This window comes from Phycomyces blakesleeanus (assembly GCF_001638985.1).
Source record: "Phycomyces blakesleeanus NRRL 1555(-) unplaced genomic scaffold PHYBLscaffold_32, whole genome shotgun sequence".
Classification (NCBI taxonomy): domain Eukaryota; kingdom Fungi; phylum Mucoromycota; class Mucoromycetes; order Mucorales; family Phycomycetaceae; genus Phycomyces; species Phycomyces blakesleeanus.
The window spans coordinates 96,064-121,643 of NW_017265189.1; the positions used below are offsets into that span (position 1 = coordinate 96,064).

The window sequence follows — 25,580 nt, forward strand, 5'->3', positions numbered from 1 at the left end:
TCTACATATCTATCTATAATAATAAAAATCTTGGGGTTCATATTTTTTTTTGAATATTTTATTTTTATTAATTGACAGGTCAAAAGAGAGAGAAATAAAAAATAAATTCTAAAAAATTCTAGTATAGAAATTTGGGTTCGTTGGGTTGCAGGTCAGTGAGTAAAATGGGGGATAATAAATTAAGAGGATAAGAGGTCAAGATAAAGAAGGGAGGAAGAGCAAAAGAGTGTGAAAAGAGGGGTGGAAATCATATAATATTGATTGGATGGGGCAAACCCAATTTCAGATTTGTCTGTATAGAGATACCAAAAACCCAGTGCTGGTTTTTCATTTGTGGGTTACTTTTGTCCTAGTTTAGGAATTCGATTTAATTCATATATCTTTTTGGTTGACAAGCGGACTCTATAGTTGGGTCTGATTTTTTTTTTATGATTGCTTGAACCCCATCAAATATATTTTTATTGTATTTTTTCTGATGTATTTATATATATAAAAAAAAAAGTAATATAAAAATTTAGGGAAACCTCTTGCTGAATTATTAAATAAAAATAAAAATAAAACAAAATACATATTAATTCTTTTGGAACTCTCTTTTATTCGTCTTACTTCTTTTCTCATCTTTGCTTACCTCTTTCTCACTCGTTATATCATCTAATAGCCAATTATCATATCATGGCTAGTTTTGCAGAAAACTTAGTCAAGAACCTCAACTACCCTCTTTCTCTCGGTCTCTCCGATCGTCTCAGCCACCTCAGTACATCACTCGCTCAGTCCCTTAACCTCAAACCCCAACAACCACAAGTCCCACCAACAGAACCTGTAGATATCCGCCGTCTTGCACCACCTGCACCAGAACAAACAAAAGGCACCTTTGAAATCAATCTTATCGACGCAAAACACCTAGCCATTCATGATTCTCTCAAGGCACAAGTTTACTGTCTAGTCTATTATCAGGGCAATGTACTATCCACTCTCGATACAATCCAAAACCCCGTCACCACAACCGCAAACGCAACAAATGCTTCATACTCTCCTTTCGATTTACTCAACATGGTCTCGAGACAAGCAAACCCAACCTGGAATACCACAGCCACATTGTACGTTTACTACATTAAATTCATCATAACCATAGATCGGATAATAGAAACCTTGTTAACCACAATACTCTATAGTGATGTAAGCTCTGAACAGGGCGAATTGACACTCTTTGTGTACGATCGAGGCAATCCACTAGAATCAGGCGAAGACCGATGCCTTGGCACTGCTACTTTACAACCCAGGCTGCAGCACGAGAAGACGATCGAATTGAGATTGGAATTACAACCCCCCATTCCTTTGGCTACTTGCTCTCAATCCACAACGTCTGTCTCGGGCCATGTCCGTCTCCAGCTAACCTACATGGATGCCGAAGCACGCGTTAGTATTTCATTTTATTTCATTGTCCTTTTCTTTTTTCTTTTGCTGTTATCAATTTCTGGATATTAACAAACCAACACACACACATATATATATATTTATATTTATATTTATATACGATTTACATTCTTCTAGATCAAACTTACACCTGACTCTTTTCACATTGTCCGGTTACTAGGTCGTGGTTCATTTGGCAAGGTGTATCAGGTCATAAAGCGCAACACTAAACAGACATATGCAATGAAAGTGCTTTCAAAGCGACTACTGGTGGCCGAGAATGAGATTGCACATACCCTATCCGAACGCAATGTCCTCATTGGAACGTTCACAAATCCCTTTATAGTCTCACTCAAGTTTAGTTTCCAGACTCCCGAACACTTGTTTCTGGTGATGGAGTATATTCCGGGCGGTGACCTCTTCGAACACCTCCAGAGACAAACGTTCGTATCAGATCAAGTGGCTCGCTTTTTTATCTCTGAAATCATCTGCGCCTTCCAAGACATTCACGCCCAGAACGTCGTCTACCGTGACCTCAAGCCAGAAAACATCATGCTCGACAGTCTGGGCCATATTGCTCTCACAGACTTTGGTCTCTGCAAAGAGTTGGGCCAAAGCCAGACAACAGCCACCTTTTGTGGAACAGGCGAATACCTGGCTCCAGAAATGGTGCTCCACAAACCATACGGCCAGCAGGTCGACTGGTGGAGTCTGGGCATCTTGCTCTACGAACTGCTGGTCGGAAGACCTCCCTTCCAGGCCGTCAATCGCAACACTCTCTATGACCGCATCTGCCGTGCAAAACTCTCCTTCCCGTCCCACGTCTCTGCGCAGTCCAAGGATCTCATCCGCAGCTTACTCGAACGAGACCCTCTCAAACGACTGGGTGCCAAGGGCGCCGAACAGGTCAAGGCCCACCCTTGGTTTGATGCCGTCCAGTGGGATCTTGTGGCATCCAAACGTGTACAGCCTCCACCACTTCTTGCCTCTAAACCACCACCAAAGCCAATCTGTATCCCTACTTCCAAAAAGCGAGATACCCATGCATCATTTCTCTCTTCACTTCAAGACAATTCTCCACTCAGTCCCACAATCCAATCTGCCTTTCATGGTTTTAGTTATGTCAACGAGACTAGCCAAGCTAGTCTTCGCTCTTCCATTATCTCGTTCGATGACGATGATTTCTAGTATAAATACTTTTTTTTTCTATATATGATTTTCTCAATTCACTTGTACATACCCCCCAAATTCATTTAATAAATACATCAATACATCAATACATCAATACAATACTTGTGGTTTATTATTTCTTAGTCGGTGACTGGGTCTTGGAATTGGCTTGAGCTTCTAACATCGTAATTTTCATATTATTTTCAATACCAGTTCAAATAAGGAAATGTTGGAATGTAAATTTACAACATACGGTTCCACCTTTCTTTACTCTTTCTTTCTTTCTTTCTCTCTCTCTTTCTTCTCTTACTATATATATATATACATCTTTATCTCTTCTTGATTATCTACTTATAGTATCCATTGTATAACAATAACAACAATAATAATACATACACAAACACAAACACAAACATACCATATAAAACATATTTATAAAAAATAATGAGCACTTCGTCACCCCAACCAAAAGAAACTCCCAAAAGTAACCCCGAATATCCTTTTCCCACAGAAGAACCTATCCGCCGCCCATGGTTAAAAGAAGAGTTGGACGATATAAATACCGTTGACGATGAGAGTTCGAGTTCCAAAACATCTCCTACTTCATCAGAAGAAGGAATCGTCTTGCAGAATGTTCTGCCGAGCCATCAAGATTTCAGTCAGGTGGACATGCTTTGGGATGAGATGACTGACATCCAGGCCAGACAGCGTTCGGACTCTGATTCGACTGATGAAAGCGACTGGGACGAAGAAGACGAGGAACTCCTAAAACGCACAGAATCTAACCGGGTGATCCCGCCCGAAGAAGGAGAAGAAACAACAGGTCCTACCGCAGACCTCAAGCGAATTGTGTCTGTCCGGCAGCGATTGCTGTCAGAACAACGTCATCTACTAGTCTTTACAGATCCCGAGATCGTGGTTGAACCCAGCCGGGCGACATTCACTTTATACTATGGTGTTCGACCTGCAGGCTCGGGCACTAATTCACGTAAACCTCGATCTTACTTTGTTGCATGTGATTTTAGTGAGGAGAGTTTTTATGCTATCGAGTGGACAATTGGTACTATGATGCGTGACGGAGATCGTCTTTATGTGACAACAGTGGTGAACAGAGAAGACAACCCAGATGCAGCTCAAATCGATGGCATGACACCTAGTGGAGAAGTAAGGGATCTTATATAGAAATCATATGCGTGTGTTGTATAAACCCCTTTCTTTTCCCTTTTTCCTTTCTCCCCTTGTTTTCTTTTTCTTTTTATATGTACTTAAAAAAGCAACTGCTTGTGATATTAATGTTTTTGTGTGTGTGTGTGTGCGTAGTTGGAATCAGCGGCTGGAATAGTCACTGAAAAGGTCAAGGGTTATATGGCCAAGATGTTACTGTTTGATATCAAAGTATCTGTGTTTGCTGTATCTGGTCGGGTCAAGGATGTTCTAAAACAAATGGTAAGTTAATATATATATATATATTGCTTAATTTGTTTTAAAAAACAATAATAATAACAGTAATAACAATTATGCTTTTGTTTGATTGGCTGGTATTGTTGGTTTAGATCCGAGAATTGACCTTGACCATGGTTGTATGCGGTAGTAGAGGAAGAAGTACTATGAAAGGGTAAGAATATATCTATATACATTATATTTCTTTTAAAAATAAATAAAATGGGTAATATTTTACTTGTTTAACTTTTCTTTCTATATCTATTTGTGTGTATAGTCTTTTGATGGGATCTATATCAACTTATCTGGTTCACAAATCCCCTGTGCCGGTCACTGTGATTAGACCTCAAAAATTCAAGCAAAAGCAAAAGAAGCACCATGTAGCTGCGGCTTCTCTGAGCGAAAGTAAGTTTGTTGAGTTACACAAATCAATACAATAGATTGATATCGATATTAATTAATTTCTTCTTCTTTTTTGGTTGTTGGTATAGGTGTAAAGACTGGTCATTTACATGTTGATGAACTTGCTAATTAATATCTATATCTATATACTATACATGTAAAATTATATATGAAATTTGTATTGTGATTATCACACCATTGTAAATCCCAATAAACTATAGCTAACTAATAATATATAGTAGTCATGGAGATAAATTAGATATGATTTCTACAATTCACACTGTGCATAAAAGGGTTTTGATATAATTTCTAATAATGATTTACCGACACAACTTGGATCAAAAAAATATTACTACTACCATTTGCACTATCATTATAACGATTATATTCTAATCATAAGTTATTACTGCTGTCTTATTGTCTCTTCATTATGTCTTTAAAGTGTGTGGGCGTGTACTCAACATGGATCATATGACGGCATAAATATAAATATTATTTTCCTTGGGTTTGTGTTGTACTCTCTCAACCAACCCACAAATGGCAAGTACAATGAGAAATAATGAGTTTTGCAAAGTGGCGATTTTTCCCTCCTTCTTTTTTTTTCTTCTTCCATTATTTGAACCTATTTTGGAGTTTACTTTTTCCTTGGTCCCCCTTCTTTTCCTTTTGTGGTAGGGTGTTAATGGGTGCCAAACTATCCAGTGCCAAGTCACATTCCCGTCGTACATCATCCACCAAGAGCAAAACCGACAGTGTATCCTCGAACACGGCTTACAACGTTCCGATGCTTTTCCCAAAACAAAAGACTTACGACCGAGGAGATTCTGACTATTGGTACCCCATTGACGATGATGAGATTGATCGCCTAGTTGGCGTAAGTTTACTCAACCACACTCCATTTCATAAATATCAATTCCAAAAAAAAAACTCATTCAACTCATTCGACTTTATATATATATATATATATATATCATTCAGCTCCATTTCGCTGTCAAGACATTATTTGGTGGAAATATACCCTACCATGAACAACTTCTTTCCCAGTATCCTTCAAATAAAGGTGCCAAAGTACTAGATCTCGGCTGCGGTCCCGGTACATGGGTGATGGTAATTCACATTACACTACACTAAACTGCAATGCACACCAAAAGAAGAAGAATAATTGACTACGCTCAAAAATCCCAGTTTTGCTTATCATTCTAACTATTACTATTACTATTACTATTACTATTATTTTCTTTATTATTTGACAGGAACTTGCAACAGAATATCCATCGAGTGAATTTGTAGGAATAGACATTTGCGATGTGTTTCCTACCAATATACGCCCTCCTAATGCGACTTTTCAACTTGGAAATGTGACCCACAAACTTCCGTTCGAAGATAACACTTTTGACTTTATCCAACTACGTCTATTTATCATCTCTATTCAGAGGGATCAGTGGACCAAAGTCATGGCAGAAGTGATACGAGTTCTCAAACCAGGTGGATTTATTCAGTGTATTGAACCCACCATCATGGTAAAGCAATAATATATATATACATATATGACTTGAGGGACATCTAGAGATTTATAGCAGTAACCATATATAATTTATAATAGACTCAAGGAACGCCTTTGGTACGCCAAGTAGCCGATATTTGTAAGTAACAACAAGTTTTTTCTTTGTTGATTATTAAACGATTGGTGACATTTACTTCTTACTAGTCAGGGACATGATTACAAGTCAGGGACAGGAGCCGTCTATTGCCGATAAGCTGGATGAATACCTTGCCGAATCCGGGTTCCGTGTTTTGCACGACGAGACAAAATCAGTGTTCCTGGGTAAGATAAATGGGATTAGAAGTATAGTAAAAAAAAAAGAAGTTATTCTCAGATATCTAATATTCACACTTACCTTTCAACTCAGGTCGCCCGGGTGGAGTTAACGATGAATTCATATGGGTCCTTCGTAGCATGCTTCAGAGCGGCGAGGCTTTTTTTCTGGACCGCATGGGAATGAACTCTGAAGATTACCCAGCATTTGTAGACTCCTTCTGCGAACAACTTCACTTTCCTCACGAAGAAACCGAGTGGTCTTTTGTGTATGTCCTTGGCCAGAAGCCTCCTATTTTATAAACCCCGTTACATTTTGTCATCCCATATACCTCTATATTCATCACCACAACCAAAAAAGAAAAAGAAAAAGTTTAAAAAATAATAATAATACAATTATTACCTCGCATGACTTTACAGAACTACAAACAAACGGCAAAGAGCAGTAAATGCTCCAAAAAAGAAAACCAGATCTTCTGTTTCAATATTTTCACTACTTTTCTTGACGCCTTGAACTATTATACATTCACACTCACACTCAGAAAAACACAGATTCCTTATACATATATAAAGGTCCCAGTTAATGATAATAATCTTTTTTTTTAAAAAAAAAATATAAAATAAAAATAAAATAAACAGTGCTTATTTCGTTAGTATATAATTGGCATGTTTCTTGTTATAATTCAGGTATATCTCTACTGTAATACATCTTTAGATTCTTCCGCTGTCATTTACACACAAACACATTTATATTGAGAATTGCTGAACATGTAATAAACTCAAAATCGGTATGGCTTGAGTCTTAACTTCCAACCTTAAAGATAACAGGCTTCATTGGTAGTACCAGAAATCCGTAAAGTAAACTTTTTTTTTCTTTTCTTTTCTTTTCCTTATTTCGTTCAATAGAAAAATCTTTGAGCAAAATTCTAGCAGTTTCTTTATATAAAGAAATGCTAATTATTTGAGCTCAATATTTTTCACTCTTAAAAACCAAAAAAAAAAGTCTTGTGGTATGGAATTCAGCAGCAATTCTATTTGGTATCCTAGCCGTCCAGAGTAGTTTCTATTATTGAGATCAATTTATTAAAAGATAAAAAGAAAATCGAGTTGATAAATAAAGTACTCTGTCACGTATAGACGTATATGTGTAGTGGATTTATTATACTATCATTATCATTATGCTTATATGCAATATACAGCAATTATACAAGCTGTAAATGTCGTGTCCCAAAATATGAAGTAGAAGAAAGATTATGTTTTATATTATTTATTGATAGTAAAGCTCATATAAGCATTTATATATGGTTCTTTAAAATTTTGTTTGATATGTAGAAAAGTAAATTTAGATTTAAAATATATTTAGAGTTTTTGTAGCTGTCATGCAATATTATGTATCTGCTGGCAGGTAATACTTGCTTGTCTATACCGATGTGGGTGATAGTCACCTCATTGAATTCATAGACGCCAGTTCCAACATAATTGTGAGCGATATTATGGAGATTTTAATTGGGAGAGTTGAGGTGTAGAATGTCTAGCTCTTAACTCAAATATCATTTAAAGACAACTTATGGCTTACCATAAAGAAAAAAAACCCCCTTTTTAAAGTAGAAGCAATAAGCTTTAAATAAAATTTACAATAAAAACAAAGATTTGAATGATTTATACAGTGAAAATATTCTGGTCTCGACTTTACAAGAAATTGCATCTTCATAAATGAGACCAGCTTTCATATTAATATATGGCTTAGTTATAAAATATCTTCTGCTGGAATCCATGCTCATGTAAAAGCAAAAACAAAAAAAAAACAAAGAATTACCAAACCAACAAGCATCTAAAAGGAAACGAAAAACGAAAAAGGCCGTAAAAAGAGCTGCTTCACCTCTATCAGAGATCTAAACTAATAATGTAACAAGAAATTCTTTAATATGAAATATTGAAAAATGTGGATCTCCAAAAAACCTTTCTTTTTTGCGACCATAAATATATCATGCTTTTTCACTTCATAAAAACTCTTTAAATCACTAAACCAAGGATGAAGAATAATAGTGACGATGCTTTAGATATCAAACGGCATATTTATTTGCAACTTAGCCTTCATATTAGGAAACCAGGTTTTTCTCGTCCAGTGTACTTCTGTTCCAATATCACCGTCATTTGACGGTGACCGTTGGTAGGAGGAACTCTTTTTCCTTCTTCTATCTTTTTTGATGGCATCATGCAGTAGACGACCATTCTTGATTGCATAGTGCTAATGTTTTTTTTTTCAAGTTAATATAATGGAGGAATAAAAGATATACATTATTTACCTTCATATACAGCAATCTAGGAATGGCCTTTATTTTTAGCAAGGGGAGGTCATTCACAAGGTAAGGGAGGTTAACCGATCCTAGATATTTGGAGCTATACAGACCAGGGGCCACAAGCTTCATCAGGTTTATTTTGCTTTCCGAGCCGTTTGTTCGGAAGCTAGGAACTATAACCCATCTAACATCTTTGGGTTGCATAAACTTGTTGTTTGCCAGGTCATCCAATATCACCTTGGACTCCTGTAAAATTTTCAGGTGGTCATCATTAAGTTTTACCAGGCCAAGCTTGTCATTTGCGAATTTGCAATTGATCAAGTCATGGTACGTGCCATCCACTCTTGTCAAGACACAAGTCCACCCGATCACCCATAGCATGATTTACTTGAAGAGCTCTTTTCTTCACTAAGCTAGACGACCCAGATATTGAGTCGCCCTTTTTTAAACATTAGAAGCTTTATATACTACAACATTGATATATAACCTTACCATCTTAAAAAGAGAGACCTGTCGTTGAATATGCTAGCAAAAGTTTGAGTCCATGCCTCCCCTACAAAATCCTGCTCTGTTGCTGTTGCTGGCTTCTTCTTCAACACACTATTCTCTCGACCCAACAAATGGATGCTAATAGATATCATCAGTAACGTAAAACAAATATACTATTATAATAATTACATGTGCAAATAAATTTTAAAGTAGTTCTCATCGAAAGTAAAAGCGTACTTGTATTGGCAGTCCAAAGAGAGCTTGTATGCTTCCTTTAAATCTGATTGAGCTTTCTATAAATACAGAAGGTTAAAACACCAATAATTGGGATCGTCAATAGTAAATAAACTTTTTCAATTTTTTCCAGATGAACAGTGATATTCTTGGACAACAGAGGTATATCTTTCGGCTCATAAAACAAGTTTTTCAGCTGTTATCATTCTTCACTCGAGAAAAATAGACGCTGAGAGCCTCAATCGATATTTTGTGCTGTCAAATCCACAATGAAATTGAATCCCAAGAATATACTGTTTTTGGCCTCTCCTGCTAGGTTGGCATGCAATTCTGCTGCTTTTGCTATCTTAACTGCCTCGGTCTGGACAATAGATCTAGCACTTCATGAAATACCATCCAAGACACTGCCGTCCGCCTCGTAAACATCTTATCTTTCTGCAACACTTGGTGGCCGTGATTTTGAGCATATACGGGGACCTTCAGCTCGTGTCACTGTTGGCTGTAGTCGTGAATTGGCATGTTATTTTACAGACAGGACACCTGAACGCAAAGTTTCTAAAAGGCTCAGGTTGCTCCAAAAAGTGTTTGTACATTGACAGTAGAACATCGTAAGAAAACATTAATACAATGATATATCATTGAAACGGACAATTACTCACGCAAAAATTGCTGATATCAATGGATAATGCCAGTCTTCTTAGCTTTGTGATACATCTTTTGTCTTCAAAAATCTTGTTAACGGCCTTTTTGATCCCTTGTTCAATTATGTCACAATCTGATGTCTCAGGTTCGAGCATTTTCAAAAGCTTAACAAAGTCAAAGCTATTGTCTCACTTGTGAGCACAAAAGAACTCTTTAACAGTACAGTCAAAGCTCGATATAGTGATATGGATGGTGAACAGAAATTTTATCACTATCACTATATTGAGCGTAATTTTTTTCTTACTCAGCACATTTTTTAGTTATATTTCTAATGCTGCTGTAAGTGACTACTATTCTCTAATAGGATTCATTTTTTTTGTTTGTTTGTATGGAGCTGTGACAGGCTCAGATTTATTAAAGTTCTCAGAATGAGTAGGGCAAAAGAGAAAATTACAACATTTGTTTTGAGGGTTTATGGAGGTTATTTGATGTTTTTGGCTTTTTGGTTTTTGACTTGTTTTTGTGTGATTTAAACTTTTTTTTTTTGTTAAAATGTTAGTGTGGTGTTATGCAAGGGAAGAGTCAGCAGAGTCAAGCTCGAGCTCTGAGTAGATGCGGGAGATTGATTTCCTAGCAGTGGCAAGAACCAAGGAAGGTAAAAAAGGAGCAGAGTTAAAGTGGAGTGCCCAATGGTGGTCCCAGATAGCAAGGATGGTCGGTCTGAAAACCGAGGCGGCTGGAATACTGGGGTTCAGCGTGGGAGGGAAGAGAAAGGATGTGAATGCCAAGGAAAGTGCAGAAGGTGGTGGGATGGTGCCGAAAAATTCTAACCAAATGCCTAACCACACCGCAGATTTCAAAGGACAAGAAAGAAGAAAATGCTCTTGCGTCTCGATTGACATCTGGCAGATATTGCAGAGAGGGGAAAAAACAGTGAAGGGCATAATGTGGTGCAGAAGAGCTCGGCAAGATAGTTTGTTGTGTAAGCTGCGAAACCAAACATTACGGGCCCAGTGAGGAAGTGCGAAAGACCAGAAAGAGTGCAGTTGGCGAGGGCTAAGATGGGGGCTAAGTAGTTGAGCATTAGCATGATGATGAGAGCAGGTCAGCCGGTAAGAGCGCGTGGACAAGCGTGACCAAGGTTTGCCGAGGACCAGAGCAGAGATGAAGGGATCAAAGTCAAAGGGGGACCCATCTCGAGGAGGCATATCCAAATGTCACGATTCTAGGATGAATTTAGGAATACAAGCTCTGAAAAGGATAGGGTGAGCCACAAGTGAACGGTCGAGAAGTCTTTGTAGGATACAATTAAGAGTGATAAATCGAGGAAGAGGTCTAGCAGGGGCAATGGGCATCAGGACGTCCAAATTATGATCAATTTGGTATAGGTGGTTAACCTTCAGGTCTCACCAAGATTGTCGGTAGGGCGGATGAGAGGGAGGGCTATTAACCATGGAGGACAAGGGCAACATAAGGCACGTGGATAGATTCGTGAGGACGTCGTCAAACTTGTGCAGGAGGTGGTCCATGGCCTTCAGGACAAGATGAAGAGGCGAATCCAGTGAGCGATGGGTGCGAGGTCTAGAGTCTGGGAAGATCCAAAGTAGAAGGGGATAACAATCCGTATTCTCAGTGCGAAGGAGAGAAGCCATCCATTTAGGGACCAAACCACGGGGACCCAATGGGTTCTGGATTATTGGCTTGAGCCAACGAAGCTGAAGAGCGCATTGCTGTGTAATCGGGTTGAGGATGCCAAGACCACCTTGAAATCGAGGAAGGCAGAGGGTGTCCAAAGCAATGGGGGGGGGGGGAACGAACAGAAGTGGAAGAAATGGCGTATCAGAGTGCGTATTTTTTTGAGAAAAGAGACAGGGAAGGATACTATGCGCAAGACATGCCAAAGTTGGGCGAGAATGAGAGAGTTCATGACAGTGGCACGGCCGTGGAAGGACAGGGTGCGTGAGCCGTGTAGAATACAGCTATTCTCAATCTTAGAAAGAAGGGCCTGGCCAAATGAGTCTCGTTGGGCAATGGAGGAGAAAATTTGATATCCCAGATAGCGAAGAGAAGAGGAGGAGGTCTGGTCATGCCAATCCGTAATATTGTGAGTCCGTAGATGTGAGGACCAGTCTGGCGGGGGTGAGCCCGAAAGTGAAAATGCCTGCATCTTGTGAAGATTTACGCGGGCGTTGGAAGCCGCAGCATAGGTGTTGAGGTGGGTGTGGAGGCAAGACAACTGCCCTGTGTCAGAAAGAAAAACAAGTAAATCATCAGTGTACGCAAGGAGTTTAATCGGTGACAGAGGAGAAAGACCAGCAGGAACAGATGGTTGAAAGCCCGAGAAGGACTGGTCATGGATCACTCGTCGTAGTAGAGGCTCAAAAACTAGATTGAACAGTATAGGGGAGAGAGGGTCCCCTTGGCATAGTCCCTGAGATTGAGGCAAAGGGCGCGAGAGGAAGCCATTCACATTTATTTGCAATTTAGTAGAAAAGAAGAGGTTAGAGATCGAGGTGACAAGAGAGGAGGGAAATTGAAAGTGTGTCAGTACTTGGCAAAAATATTCCGGATGTACTCTATCATATACTTTCTCCTGATTGAGGAGAAGTCCAACACCAGCTGATCCGTCCTTGGCAGCTTGTGCCATAACCAGCCTGGTCAGCATTCCATTATTGGCGATGAAGCAACCCTGAACGAACCCTGTCTGGTAAGGAGAGACAAGTGAAGTGACCATGGGAATCATGCAAGTATTCAGCAATCGGGTAAATACCTTGGCATCGGTGTTGATCAAGGCAATTGGGCACCAGTTCTTCAAAGAGGTGAGATCGCCCTTTTTTGGGAGCAGGCAAACGCAGGTGGATTGCCAGGATTCCGGAAAAATGCCTTTTGATAGGGCGTCGTTATAGACTTCCGAAACCAGATCACCACAGACTGGGTGGTCTAGTATCAAGCGAAGGATCTCGTAGGGTAGGCCATCGGGACCAGGACTGCTAGAGGTTGGAGTGCGCGATGCACCAGAGCGAATAGTAGACAATGACAGAGAATGAGTGAGGGCAGTCTGCCGACTTTCTGACAGACCAAGGTCAGAAGGCAGGTGAGAGAGCAGGTCGTCCAGAGCAGATTGGTCGATAGGGTCCGGGGTATACAAGCCTTCATAAAAGGCGGCAGCTGCTTCGGTCATCTTTTTGGGGGTGGAACATATTTCGTTTGTTGCAGGGTGGCAAAGGCTGGCAATTGACTTGCGTGACTGACGAGTGGCAATGGTGCGCTTGAGATATCCAGCAGAGGTCTCACCTTGTTCCTGCCAGTGTTTCCCAGCCCTAAGGGATATGATCTCCACTCGTTCAAGTTGGACTTGCTGCAGAAGCCGCTCAACAATAGGCAGCTGAAAATTCTGTGCAGGCTGGTGTTGAAAATGGTGTATTAGTCTGTCTCTCCGTTGTTGCAGGCTTGCTTCCAGGTCGGTGAGAGAGGGTCGGAGGTGGCGAGAGAAACACTTGATAAAGCGTATGACTTCGCTCTTTATCAAGCCCCATCGTGCTTGAGGAGAGAGGTTTGCGGGAAGGGCAGGGATGAGGGTGGATAGAAGAGTGTTGAGGTCAGTGCAGAAAGATGTCAACCTGGCAAGTTGGGGGTTAGCACGCCAAAGTCCCTTACCAGAGGATTGGGTGGAAGGGAGAGCCAAGCGGACGGTCAACAGGCAATGATCGGACCAGTTTTGGTGAATATATCTCACCTGGGAGTCAGTAGTGCGAGGGTAAAGATCAGGAGAGGCAAGAATATAGTCGATTGTAGTGGAAGACAAGGCGCGATGGAAGGTGGGTTGTGGGTTCTGGCCAGGAGGAGTGACACAGTCAACCATATGGTTGTCCAGAAACTGGAGCCATGCTAGTGGGGCACGACGTCCGAGAGCGTAGTTAGAGTGAATGGCATGGTTAAAATCACCTAATAAAATGAAGTTGGAAGGATTGGATGGAATGAGGTCAGGTGTCAACAGTAAGGAAGAAAGAAAATCATAGCGGGGAGTTTGAGAGGCGGGAGCATAGATGACACCCATCTTGAATGGAGAAAATTTATTGTCAGTATGAGTGACAGTTGTAATGATGCACCTGCCGCAAGGACTAAATAAAGGGTCTGTGAGAATAATATGGGGGGAGAGGCATACAACACCACAGTGTGGCGACCATAAAGATGAAGATGACCGAAATTGTTGGTCAAAAGTGTCTTGAAGCATAGAAGGGGAGGCATGGGTTTCTTGCAGGGCTAGTATATCAATTCCCTGAGAGTGTAGGTGGCGTATAAAAAAGGAGCGTGATTCAGGGTGTCCAACTTTGGGTAGACCCCTACAGTTCATTGTGCCTATTTTTATCATTGGTTAATCTTGGCCTCTGCATCGAGGGCTTTCTTGCTATGTGGGGGAGTGAAGTGAGGAGGTGAGAGGGATGTGTTGCGGCCTATTGGATGTACTATCCAAGAAAACCAGAGATGAGGGAGGCGAGAGGCATTCTGAAGATGGAGAGTCCAAGCCTCAACTCTATCTGTGAAGTCAGTGATCATGTCGTTGTCTATCTCATCGTCCCAGCCCTTCACAGGAGTGTCAACAGAACGACTTCGGGGACGAGGGCTGGAGGACGTGGTTGTCGCAGATGTTGTCGTGATGGCAGGGAGGGTTGCCGGTAGGGTTAGTTCTGCAGACTCAAGCAAAGCAGGTTTGTGCGGATTGTGCTTGGAAGCCTTGGATCCTCCGTAGGTGAGCGAGAGTGCAGTCGGAATCAGAGGCTTAGGCTTGTGGATAGGTCGATCGAGCTTAACATTGCAGTGGGGGTGATGGGAGCGCTTGTTTGAGATCTTAGAAGTCTTGGATGGATCGGAGGAGTGCGGGCAATTGGCTTGCAGGTGGCCAATCTTGTTGCATCCAAAGCACATTTGGGTTTCGGCTGGGTGCTTAGTGCACTGGGTGACTTCGTGTCCCATTTCCTTGCAATAAGTGCAGTGGGAGCCCATCAAAGGCCACTTACCGAGTATCTTTTGCATAGCATCATATGCTATTTGGTACATCAGGGAATCGGATGGCACCTCGTCAGTGGGGGTGTTGGCAAGGACAACATATCCAGAGCCATCAAAAAACCCATACGTTTTGTGAATGGCGATCTCACGCACTTTACCAAAAGGAGACATACATTTCGTGAGCTGTGTAGCAAGTTCCGGATAGGGGACATGAGGAAGCTTGGTCAGGAAAACACGGCAAACAAATGTGCCAATGGGAACAGCCGGTTGAGCGGGAAAAGATGAAACGCCGACTACCAAAGGATGAGAGCATGCTCTCTCACAGTCAGCACTGGTAGCCAGGTGGAGCTCGCATGTATCAGGGGAAAAGCGAGATCCAAGAGTGATTCCCATGTTAACTTTGCGAGGGTAAGCTGTGAGAAGGGCTCTCCAGAAAGGGTCGAAGTTGGGTGACGTTTTTAGTGGGGCAGTAAAGAATACAGAGAACTTAGAGGACCCTACACGCCAGGTACGTGGGGTTGTGTTATTTGTGGAGCTAAAGATAACATGTGGTTGCTTTTCAGTGAGTGGAGGTGCATTCTGTGTAGCTACTTGTGAGTATAGTGGTGTCAGAGTAGATGAGATTGGTGTGAATGAGGTTGCCAATGGTGGAGATGAGCCAGTGGTAGAGGGGCTTTTGACCTCTGGTGGTTCTGGAGTGTTAGTGGAAAGAGCCATGTTTGTCTAATAGGATTCATAGTATTTTGTCTAAGAAAGTGGGCTTGCTTTAAAATGCTAAATAAAATATATACTACATTTATTTTTTATATTATAAAAATAAACTCAGAGCTCGATATAGTGATAATAAGCAGGCATGGACCTAAATTTTCCAAAAAATTATCACTATATTGTGATTATCACTATATCGAATATCACTATATTGAGCTTTGACTGTAAACGACCTACTAAGAGTTAAAATTGTTTTTTTGTAGCATTTATGACTTACTTTGTATTGGTTGTATGCAAAGTTATAAGAAAAATTTGAAAAACAAGAAGTAGGCATAAAAATTTCAAATTCTGGTAAAGATTATATATAAGTCTGAAGATACTTTATCAGAAAGAAGACTAATTTCATTGAAATGGGTGTTGTCACAATTATATAAGTGTTGCCATTAGTTTTTCTGACAGAAGTTTAGTATGTGTGATGACGCGAAGTTGCACACTGATCCCCTTGCTGCAGCAGTTCTGGACCTGATGGGATGCCTAGTAAAATCCTTTATCTTCTCTTTGACTACCCTGTCTGTGCCTGTATTTTGGAGACAGTGTACAATTATCTAAATACTTTTGGAAAATTTCCTGTCTCATAGACATCATGGCTATCATTGCTTCTCAAAAAAAGAGATTTTACCTGTATTAAGATCTGGTAACTGATTGCTTCAATTAACACCCATGACAAGATTTTAAATTCACTACTCAATGCCCACATAATTCCCACCGTCAGTTCCCTTGCATCTCTATATCAGACAGGGTTTGTGAAGTAAAATGGATTGCTGAAAATGACATGCTTGTCAAGGCTGTTATGGAACATACTCAACTTACACAATCCACAAGTAACAGTCAGCTCCTTAACTAAGAAAAAGCATACACCAATCCTAGACGTATGACGTTTTAAGATGACAGATGACGTTTTGATTTTACTGGACTTACAAATTGTATCTTTCTGTCTGGCATCAAATAATTATATCTGATCCTTAAAGAATCATATTTATGTTAATAAAGCTACATTAACACTAGGCAGAATAATAGCTTTGGCCAAGTGTAAGATCATCCTCAGTCTACTTTAACTCTACCTTTACTTTAATCATTATGATCTTTTCCATATCTATAAAAAGAAAGGGAGATACTCTGCACATGACATACATTCGGACTTTTAATACGATTATAAAGAAAGAAAGATATCTCTGTGCATGACTTACATTTGGCTCTTCTATATTTTCAAAGCAAGCTTATAAATTACTCTTGTACTGATAACTCACAATATAAGTGTGTTCCCAGTTGAGTTGAGTAATTGGAACATGTAAACAATTAGCTATGAATAGAAGCTTTAGATCTTGCCCATACTAGAGGGTTTCACAAGCGTTGGATGCTTGACTGTTCACTATGGGAAAAAACAAGGTGGCTCTGGGGGTTCTCTGAGGGGTTTTTTCATTACCCTCCTTTTTCATCTCCTTTCTGTTATGGATTATTGTATTGTTATTTAAGATCAAGACATTGAACCTCCAATAGAATGTGCTACTTGCAATAGTAAAGGACTACTGCAAGTAGGTACATATGATTGCATAAAATTCTTCTCTATTATCTTCTGTCTGTATCTCTGCCCATCTTCTACTCATATAAATACCCGTCACCTCTTCTCAATAAAAGATTATCTTTTTTAAGCTCAAACTTCTGTCTCATCACCTAGTTGCCTAAACTAGTCTTTAATTCAAACCCATTCACCAATAGTCATGAAACCCTTTAATTTCTCAAAACTGGGAGCAGTCACGTAGACAGCTGAACTTTGTTAAATCTGGGTCGAACAGAAAAAAAGCAGTTTTACAAAGCACTTTGATTTTTTTTTCAAGAGTATCAAAAAAAAGTCAATAATTTTATTTTTTTATTACTATGTTTCCATCAAAAAAGTTATAAAATAATATCAGAAAACTATATTTAAATGATTCTATTATTTTTTTTATTGCTTTTTATACTTTTGCTGAGGAGCAACTCCAGTTTCTTCTATCAGAGACAAGCAATCTCTCAAAATCTGGGGTGTTACGTCCATCCCAGAACCACTCTTCAAGTTTTCTGCTTTCCGTTTTTCTGAAAGCTTGTTCAAAAAACTTGAACAAGCTTTCAGAAACTTCATTAAACTTAAGCAAATGCAACTCATTTTGTGCTTCAGTACTCTCCTCACTTCTCTCAACTACCTGAACTTCTGGGTTCTGAACGATATGAAGCTCTTTAATTAAAGAGTATTGAAGTCCCATTATTCTGCAGACCAAAAAATATGTTTGCACAAATAATTAGAGTCTGGACAAGAGCAGACTGACAGAACTTCCTCTTTAACCAAGAGCTCATACTAAACAGAATCATCAGTAAAGGAGCAACACTTGTATACCTATAAAAAAAATAAAAGTTGATATTAATATGATTGAACTCAATACACTATTAGTTATATACTTTTACCAAATTGTCTTCTACAGTTTCAATCATGTGAAGAGCATCCTCGTGATCAATGTCAAAAGCCCCCTTCTTCTTAGCCTTCTCAACATGAATGAGAACAAATTTCTTGAACTCATACATAATCTTGAGACACTCTTATCTATAGTCAGGCTCAACTACTTGGCAGAGCATGTAAACCAACTGGTCAACCTGGAAGTTTCTTGATCTTCCCAAGTAGTAAGCTTTCAAGATATGTTGGTAGGATTCAATAAGATTGTTTGTGTAAAATCTGGCATCCTAATAAAAAAACAATAAAAACAGCTCATAAATAAAACATTATGATTGTATTAGCTTTACCAATCCCCAGGCCATCAGTCAAAGGTCACGCTTAGTATTCCAGTACGTGGCAAAGTATCCCACAAATTTCCCATAGCCAGCAAACTTGGAAACAAATTTCTTGTATTGCTGATCAAACGCCTCCTTGATCTTGGCATGCATCATTAAGTTGAGGGCCACCCGAACTGCATTTTGCTTATGCTAGCTTTCATGGGTGGCTCCAGTAATTTTTATCTACAGCATTAGTTAATTATAAATAATTATTAGTAAAATTTAAGAATAAGTGTATTAAAATAATTTACATCTTTTTTGATGTGCATCTCCCATGCTCTCTTGATGTGCTTGTGACACAAAAGAATCTGAATGGACTGGCCAAAGACTTCCTTCAGGGCATCAATCTCAACTGGGTTGCAGTTAATTATCACGCGCTTGACACGCAGACTACAGTTGGATTTAACTCAACTGAGCCATTGTGACAAGATTGTGATTAATTCTTCATTAGTCACAAGGTAACAGACTGGGACACCCTTGTTTGGAACGTTACTTCTCACAACAATCGTATACAGATATGAGTGCTTGTTGGAATCCACCAAGAATTTGCAAGTCTTGTGAATGGAGTCAATGTACCAATCGTCTGTCAACTCAAGAGTCTGCTTAGTAGTTAGTAATATTATATTACAGCTTTATGTTAAATAAAATAATATATCTTCTCCTGCCAAGAAGAGATTCACGAAAAAAGATATGACCTATTACCTTGATGAAAGACAATGTGAACCAGATAGTTCTTTTCTTTTTCCAAGAACTCAATCCATTGCTCAACACTTGCCTTATCAATGACGTTTTTTCTTGAAAGCTTGTTCAAACGAGCATTGATGACATTCTGCACATCATGATAATTGATGCGCAGAGACATCAGGAAACTGGAAATGCCAAGACCGGCTTCAAGCTACAACACAATTTAGTTAGCAAGTTAGATAAAAAGAAAGACTATTTAATACCTCTTCCAAGCGCTGATGATCGATGCAAAGGAGCATCTTGATGGCCTTCCAATGCATGTTATTGTCCACATGGGACAGAATCCACTGCTTTAACTCAACAGGTAGTCTTGAATAGACTATGTTTTGGACTTTTTCAGGCTGATGGGTGGCATGCTGCCACAAGTAGCCTACAACAACGTTACCATTTTGCAAGGTCTTCTTGATGATTTTGGCCTTGCAGCCATCCTTGATTAATTTGGTTTGAACCATTTTAGCTTTCTGGTTGCCAGTGCCTTCGACCACTTTGACCTTCTTGGGCAAACCCTGGTGGTCACAGACAAAGTACATGGTTGCTACAACGTCTTTGGGACTGGCAGTGCTGGTGGCCTGGGATATATGAGTGTTGGTCATGTTCCAGTTTAAGTGTCTTTTGGCCGAGTTCTCAAACTAAAAAGAAAAGATCTCTTCATTAGCAAAAGTCTCAGTTGCTTTGGGGTTAGCACTCTTGTAATTGGGCACAATGCGGATTATGTGGTCATCATTGATCTTGTTGATGCTGAAGTTAGTGCGGTTGGAGCTCATTATGAGTATAAACATTTTATTTTTAGGTAAAAGTATAGGGTAAGGGAAAGATTTACAAAAAAAACAATAATAATAACAATAGAATGTGCTGGACCAAAAACAATCCGAGAAGTCTGATAAATACAAGACTATTGTTGTGGGGAGAAAATAAAGCAAAATATAATATAGACAAAAGAATTCATGAGAACTTGTGTAGGTTGTTTATTTCAAAAGAAAAGTAAAGAATAATAAAATTCGATTGTTTTTCTACACGGAACTATCTACTGATATTTATATATTTTTATAATTTATAATTCAGTGTATGCTTAAGTAATCTTTATCACGATAACTCATCTTCCAAGAGTGTTGTTCTTCTGGAAAGATCCAGAAAGACCAATTGATATGATACTTCTCCAGTCAGATCAGTCCAAGAGTTTTGGTAAAGAAGAGCATTTATGCTATTGGTAACATTTTAGTATTCCGATCCAGATACTCAGGTAATGTTTCATAATATTAAATAGTTGTAGTTGTAGTCTCTCAATTAAGTATTTGTATAATAAAAGAAATATATAGATGTAATATAATGATGCCATATATATAGTGTGTATGTATTTGTATATCCCATGTCATGGTGATAATAATAAATAATCAATTATGTGTATGATGATCTGTGTATTAGATAATATTATAAAGGGAGATCCATTTGACTGGAATAGCTGAGGATATTATTTTATCCTTCAGTCTTACTCTCAGATTCAGCAGTAATCAATACTTATTCACAACAACTACTTTCAGTTTTGAGAATTTAAACTTATTGCATAGTCATTATATGGTAGAAAAGCTTGCCTTTCTCTAACTACTTTCGTCTCTATCTCTATCACCTCATCTCCTTTGGTTCTTTATCTCTTCACCCTCATGACTGAGCATAGCCAACACAACCCTCTGTCTTGGACCAAATCCAATGATTAGACCATCCCTCCCCAACTTTCTTTATCTTCTGTGGATGTCAATGCTGCAGAAATGCTCACCACTCTGTACCTCACCTTTGCTGCCAAGGCATTGCTGGTTCCCCAATTCTGCCCAGGAATATATATCAACTCTTGGCTCTCACTCTACAAGACAGAAACTACTCTTGTTGGAGTCTCTTTGGATCTTTTGGACAAGTTCTTGCCTAACTACCTCCCTCCAGATATTGGGGAATGGATCTGCATATCTGGAACCTACCACAACTGGGCCACCCTGACTGAACTTCTTATGAGCACATAAGGGTTGGACCCCGAAATTGGGAAGTTGCAATGGCACCGTGCCCTCCAGACCACAAAACAGGGCACATTGCCCATCCGTATGTTCCATATAAAGTTTGCCACGTTGGCCAATGACATTCCCTTCACCTGCCGGCTGTCTGACTGTCCTATTTTGGCCATTTTTATGAAAAACATAAAATCACAGCTCCACCAACTGGTGAAATCCACTTTGACCAAGTACAACGACTGGGAACTGGCCTATGCCACTGCCATGAAGCACAAGAATTGATGGGGCGAGTATGCACCACCACCAGCCTTTGCTCCTCTCTCTAGATTTGGCCCACAACCCATGAACTGTTCAGCTGCCATTTCCTCTTCACAACCATGTAGTAATGGGCCTCTGGATGGAGTCTCTCGCCTCTGGAGACCAGATGTAAAACCCATCTGTGGTTATTGTAAGGGAGCCTACTGTAATAAGGATTGCTAGGGCACTCTTCAATCTGCTGCTGTCTCATCCCCACGGGATTCAAATGACACCCCTCCTCCCGCACTCTCAGCTGTTATCAGTGTGTCATTAGCTGATCAGCCCCATAGTTCCCTGTTGCCTTCGCCCTCTGGGCCCTCTGTACCTTGTGTGATGCAAGACTGTGCTTTCTCTGCCTTGGTAGACACTGGGTCCACTACTACTGCCATCTGTGCTTCTTCCCTTGACAGACTGAACGCAATTGTCAACAGCAACCAGGCCATCACTTTCATAATGACGGCTGGTGCACTTGCACGATCCCATGGCACCACCACTCTGGCTGTTGGTCTTCTGGGTCGACCCTTCACCCTCATATTCCAGGTGGTCAAACACCTAGCTCACGATATCATACTAGGATATCCAGACTTGAAACGGTTGTCTGCTGTCATTGACACCTTAGCTAATAACATTCTGTTTGACACATGTGCAACAATATCTCAACTATCTACACACGTCTCCTGCCCTGTGAGAGCGACTGGTCACATTTGTCTCCCTGCCCTGTCACACTGCCATCATACTATACAAGGTCTTGCCAACTGCTTGGCTTATGTGAATACTGGTCTGGAGATGCTCTTTTCTTGTCTGTGTACTGTGGCTGCTGGCCTGATAAAATTTGATCACAGGGATTTGCCATCATCAAGGTCACAAACTTGGGGAACACATGTTATATTTGTATGTGGAAAGATGGAACGATAAGTACTTTGAGACTCTTTTTTATTGTGTTTATTAAAAGTTCAAGTCAAATCGGATTGTCTTAATAAAAGTTATTTTATCTATGGTATTTATATTTATTGAGATATATCTAGTCACTCTGGATATGAGTCATCGTAACAGCTTTGCCATAACAGTTTAATTACTTCTTGAAGATGATCCAATGATGGATCTGACACATTGCTCTTATGTTTCAGATAGGACTTCATACTCAATAATCATTTATAACAACCTCTTTGACAGGTACTTCTGTCTGGGTTTGTATATGATATCAGATATTAAAGTATTCCAAATACAACAACACAACTGTGCAGTTACAATCAGAGTGCCAATTGGCAACTTCTGAAGATTTGGGAAGTATTAATTTCATTGATATAAAGAACAGCACTAATGCTTTGTTGACCCCTACACCTAGAACCCACCAGGCACTATTCACTAAGGAGGACCTGCCCATAGATGCAGCACTGCAGGATGCACAGAAAGACCAGATTGTCTACTTGCTTAACCAATTCTGTAGCATGTTTGCCATCAAGGCCTTAACTGTCACATTACAGATTCAACACCACATTGACACAGGTCAACAATCCCCTCTCTCTGGCCCATCCCATTGTGTGTTGGCCGCCAAGAATGAAAAGATCAATGACATGATCAATGAGATGTTACAAGACGGAATTGTGGTACCCTCCCACTTACTGTGGAGTTCCACTGCTGTCATCGTGGCCAAAAAGGATGGTTCCCTGTGTTTCTATATCAATTATCACCAACTAAATGGAGTAACGACTAGGAACGTCTACCCCCTTCCACGTATCAACAATACCTTGCATGTTCTGGGCAATTCCACCATCTTCTTCACACTCGACCTCACCGCCTTGTACTGGCAAATTGAGCTGGATGCTGAGTCGCGTCCCTGCTCTGCATTCATGTGCCAAAAAGGACTATTCGAATTTGTGCACATGCCCTTCAGCCTCTCCAATGTACCTGCAATCATGCAGCAACTAATAGATGGTGTTCTGGCTGGCCTCAAGTGGCAACTCTGTCTTGTCTACTTAGATAATATCATCATCTTCTCTTCGTCCTTTGCGCAACATCTCAAGGATCTGGATGTCGTCTTCAACTGTCTGCAAACTGCATATCTCATGGTTAACCTCAAGAAGTGCAGCTTTGTCTGCCTGGAAGTCAAGTACCTTGGGTATCTGATCACTGCCACAGGTCTGCGCACCAATCCTGATAAGATAAAGGTTGTCACTTCCTTTGCCACTCCAGTGGACGTTGATAGCTTATGTGGTTACTATAGGAGCTTCATACCTCAACTCTCTGTTCTCTCAGCTCCCCTGAACTGCTTACTCACCAAGGATCCTCCTTGGATATGGGATGAGACACACTCTCAGGCAACTACCCAACTCTGGAAGCCACTCCTCATCGCCCTCACACTTTGATTTCTGGATTTTAAGCAACTCTTTAAGCTGCACACAAATAGTGTGTGCACTTCTGGAATTGGGGTCATTCTTTCTCAATGCGAAACCCCCTCACATCGCCCACATGTCATATCATTTGCATCCTGCTCACTCAGCCCAGCAGATCGTAATTATGACATTACTGAGATCAAAGCCCTGGTCATAGTGTGGGGGATAAAGAAGTTTGTCTATTACTTGACTAGCACACATTTCACTGTAGTGACTGATCACCAAGCCTTCCAATACCTGTTGAAAACCTCTGATCTTCATGGGCGGCTGACTCATTGGGTCCTTCTACTACAAAGACACAGCTTTATCATTGTATATTGGTCAGGCAAAAAGAATTTGAGCCCAGATGATTTGTCACAATTTCTGATGATCAATGCCATTGGCATAGACAAACTTGTGACAGGGCAGGCTGGCAACCCCTTTTGCAAGAAAATAAAAGACATGCCTGAACTTTCTGCCAACTTTCTGTATTCTTGTTCACTACTGATGCACCGCTCCCAACTGGTCTTGTCTGTTGCCATATGCAAAGAGCTTTTCAAACTCCTACACTGTACCTTGCAATGATTTCAACAACATGTTTGCTTCAAGGACCTCTGACCCTGAGTCTCTCAGAAGGTGTTGTCTTGTGTAAACTGCCAGCAGTCAAAGTTCCCTCATCTCACACTAAGATTAATAGAGTCAGTCTCTCAAGAACCACTAGTGGCCCCATTTGACACCATTGCCATTGATGCATTTGGGCTACTACCTCTCAGCCTGCAAGACCATAGGTATATCTTAGCAATACAATATTTATTCTCACAGTACGACATCTTAGTATCTTTGACAAGCTTCAACAAGTTCACCGTTATGGCTGCAATCTGCTTCAAAGTGTTCACTGAACATGGGCTACCAAGAATTATTCTCTCTGACAATAGCCAACCCTTCTTATCTGACCTATTGCTCACACTAGTCAGCCAACCTGCCATCATGCAAAGGTTTGCACCAGCATATCACCCCCAATCTAATAGAGAAGTAGAACATTTTATGACTATACTAAGAAATATAATCGTCTGTAACATACATCAAAGCACTATACACTCCACTTAGGACCACTATCTGAAACTGTTTCAGCTTGCATACAACTTATCTTCCCACTTGTCTATACAATTCTTGTCCTTCTTCCTGATCCACAGCCGTGAAGCTAGAATTCTAGCTACCACAGCACAAGATTCTTAGCAGACAACTCCAACTGACTAAATCTCTGATATCATGACTGCTTTGTCTTTAGCTCTGGACTTGGTTCAACTAATCAATTTATAATCACATGTCTTAAACATGTTTATACCCAGCCAGCTCTGGAAGCCACCTGGCTTTCAGATGGGGCAAGAAGTTCTTCTAATCTCCAATCTCCTCTTCAGATCTCAAAAGGCTGGCAAACTCACTTGTACCTAGAAAGGGTCTTATCGCATCACCCTGGTCTTTGGCAACCATTACTCTCTGCTTCCCCTCCACGTCTCCACTAATAGGAACCTCTACAATGTTCATGCCCACAGGCTCAAGCTCTTCCATGCACCCACAGCTCCATTATCAATTGAAGATACTTGTCTCTAAACTCCCAGTTGTTGTGTAAAGATCAAGATATTGTATCTCTGATAGAATGTACTGCTTGCAGTAGTTCTTTACTACTGCAAGT

At 40.2% G+C, this 25,580-nt stretch overlaps 10 protein-coding genes across 10 annotated transcripts; 5 read left to right on the forward strand and 5 right to left on the reverse strand.

Annotated features, from left to right (window-relative positions):
* Positions 1-672: 672 nt before the first annotated feature.
* Positions 673-2,691, forward strand: PkaC11 (protein kinase A catalytic subunit; the record flags this gene model as incomplete). The annotated part of the gene is made up of 3 exons (XM_018440159.1): positions 673-1,097; positions 1,173-1,416; positions 1,552-2,691. The coding sequence occupies 3 exons, from the start codon at positions 673-675 to the stop codon at positions 2,599-2,601; spliced, it is 1,719 nt and encodes a 572-aa protein (XP_018284974.1). The 3' UTR covers positions 2,602-2,691.
* A 336-nt stretch (positions 2,692-3,027) lies between these two features.
* On the forward strand, positions 3,028-4,558 carry PHYBLDRAFT_174648 (hypothetical protein; the record flags this gene model as incomplete). The annotated part of the gene is made up of 5 exons (XM_018437298.1): positions 3,028-3,747; positions 3,904-4,029; positions 4,137-4,198; positions 4,301-4,428; positions 4,515-4,558. 5 exons carry the CDS (start codon positions 3,028-3,030, stop codon positions 4,556-4,558), a joined length of 1,080 nt encoding a protein of 359 aa, XP_018284975.1.
* Positions 4,559-5,028: 470 nt separating this feature from the next.
* On the forward strand, positions 5,029-6,880 carry PHYBLDRAFT_189169 (hypothetical protein). The gene is made up of 6 exons (XM_018439615.1): positions 5,029-5,299; positions 5,404-5,532; positions 5,679-5,945; positions 6,029-6,068; positions 6,134-6,250; positions 6,336-6,880. Exons 1-6 carry the CDS (start codon positions 5,108-5,110, stop codon positions 6,542-6,544), a joined length of 954 nt encoding a protein of 317 aa, XP_018284976.1. The 5' UTR covers positions 5,029-5,107; the 3' UTR covers positions 6,545-6,880.
* Positions 6,881-8,297: 1,417 nt separating this feature from the next.
* On the reverse strand, positions 8,298-8,922 carry PHYBLDRAFT_151874 (hypothetical protein; the record flags this gene model as incomplete). The annotated part of the gene is made up of 2 exons (XM_018432767.1): positions 8,298-8,489; positions 8,548-8,922. 2 exons carry the CDS (start codon positions 8,920-8,922, stop codon positions 8,298-8,300), a joined length of 567 nt encoding a protein of 188 aa, XP_018284977.1.
* Positions 8,923-9,648: 726 nt separating this feature from the next.
* Positions 9,649-10,226, forward strand: PHYBLDRAFT_174651 (hypothetical protein; the record flags this gene model as incomplete). Its single annotated transcript, XM_018437299.1, has 2 exons — positions 9,649-9,872; positions 10,052-10,226. 2 exons carry the CDS (start codon positions 9,649-9,651, stop codon positions 10,224-10,226), a joined length of 399 nt encoding a protein of 132 aa, XP_018284978.1.
* Positions 10,227-10,456: 230 nt separating this feature from the next.
* PHYBLDRAFT_160511 (hypothetical protein) lies at positions 10,457-11,163 on the reverse strand. The gene has a single exon (XM_018434191.1). It carries the CDS (start codon positions 11,112-11,114, stop codon positions 10,473-10,475), a length of 642 nt encoding a protein of 213 aa, XP_018284979.1. The 5' UTR covers positions 11,115-11,163; the 3' UTR covers positions 10,457-10,472.
* A 3,111-nt stretch (positions 11,164-14,274) lies between these two features.
* On the reverse strand, positions 14,275-15,630 carry PHYBLDRAFT_151877 (CCHC-type zinc finger transcription factor; the record flags this gene model as incomplete). The annotated part of the gene is made up of 1 exon (XM_018432768.1): positions 14,275-15,630. The coding sequence occupies one exon, from the start codon at positions 15,628-15,630 to the stop codon at positions 14,275-14,277; it is 1,356 nt and encodes a 451-aa protein (XP_018284980.1).
* Positions 15,631-17,633: 2,003 nt separating this feature from the next.
* PHYBLDRAFT_151878 (hypothetical protein) lies at positions 17,634-19,988 on the reverse strand (the record flags this gene model as incomplete). The annotated part of the gene is made up of 10 exons (XM_018432769.1): positions 17,634-17,922; positions 17,982-18,010; positions 18,118-18,225; positions 18,292-18,390; positions 18,514-18,630; positions 18,732-18,870; positions 18,974-19,034; positions 19,183-19,375; positions 19,428-19,853; positions 19,926-19,988. 10 exons carry the CDS (start codon positions 19,986-19,988, stop codon positions 17,634-17,636), a joined length of 1,524 nt encoding a protein of 507 aa, XP_018284981.1.
* On the forward strand, positions 19,927-21,233 carry PHYBLDRAFT_70301 (hypothetical protein; the record flags this gene model as incomplete). The annotated part of the gene is made up of 4 exons (XM_018442254.1): positions 19,927-19,994; positions 20,444-20,464; positions 20,661-20,799; positions 20,937-21,233. 4 exons carry the CDS (start codon positions 19,927-19,929, stop codon positions 21,231-21,233), a joined length of 525 nt encoding a protein of 174 aa, XP_018284982.1.
* A 2,877-nt stretch (positions 21,234-24,110) lies between these two features.
* PHYBLDRAFT_70303 (hypothetical protein) lies at positions 24,111-24,873 on the reverse strand (the record flags this gene model as incomplete). Its single annotated transcript, XM_018442255.1, has 2 exons — positions 24,111-24,210; positions 24,671-24,873. The coding sequence occupies 2 exons, from the start codon at positions 24,871-24,873 to the stop codon at positions 24,111-24,113; spliced, it is 303 nt and encodes a 100-aa protein (XP_018284983.1).
* Between the last annotated feature and the right edge of the window lie 707 nt (positions 24,874-25,580).

What these genes read in the sequence shown, in the direction of transcription:
- PHYBLDRAFT_189169 (XM_018439615.1), top strand. Translation starts at nt 5,108, where the DNA reads ATGGGTGCCAAACTATCCAGTGCCAAGTCACATTCCCGTCGTACATCA. An exon ending in GTATTGAACCCACCATCATG is followed by an intron (nt 5,946 to 6,028) that starts GTAAAGCAATAA and finishes AATTTATAATAG; the next exon opens with ACTCAAGGAACGCCTTTGGT. An exon ending in ACGCCAAGTAGCCGATATTT is followed by an intron (nt 6,069 to 6,133) that starts GTAAGTAACAAC and finishes ACTTCTTACTAG; the next exon opens with TCAGGGACATGATTACAAGT.
- PHYBLDRAFT_160511 (XM_018434191.1), bottom strand. Translation starts at nt 11,114, where the DNA reads ATGCCTCCTCGAGATGGGTCCCCCTTTGACTTTGATCCCTTCATCTCT.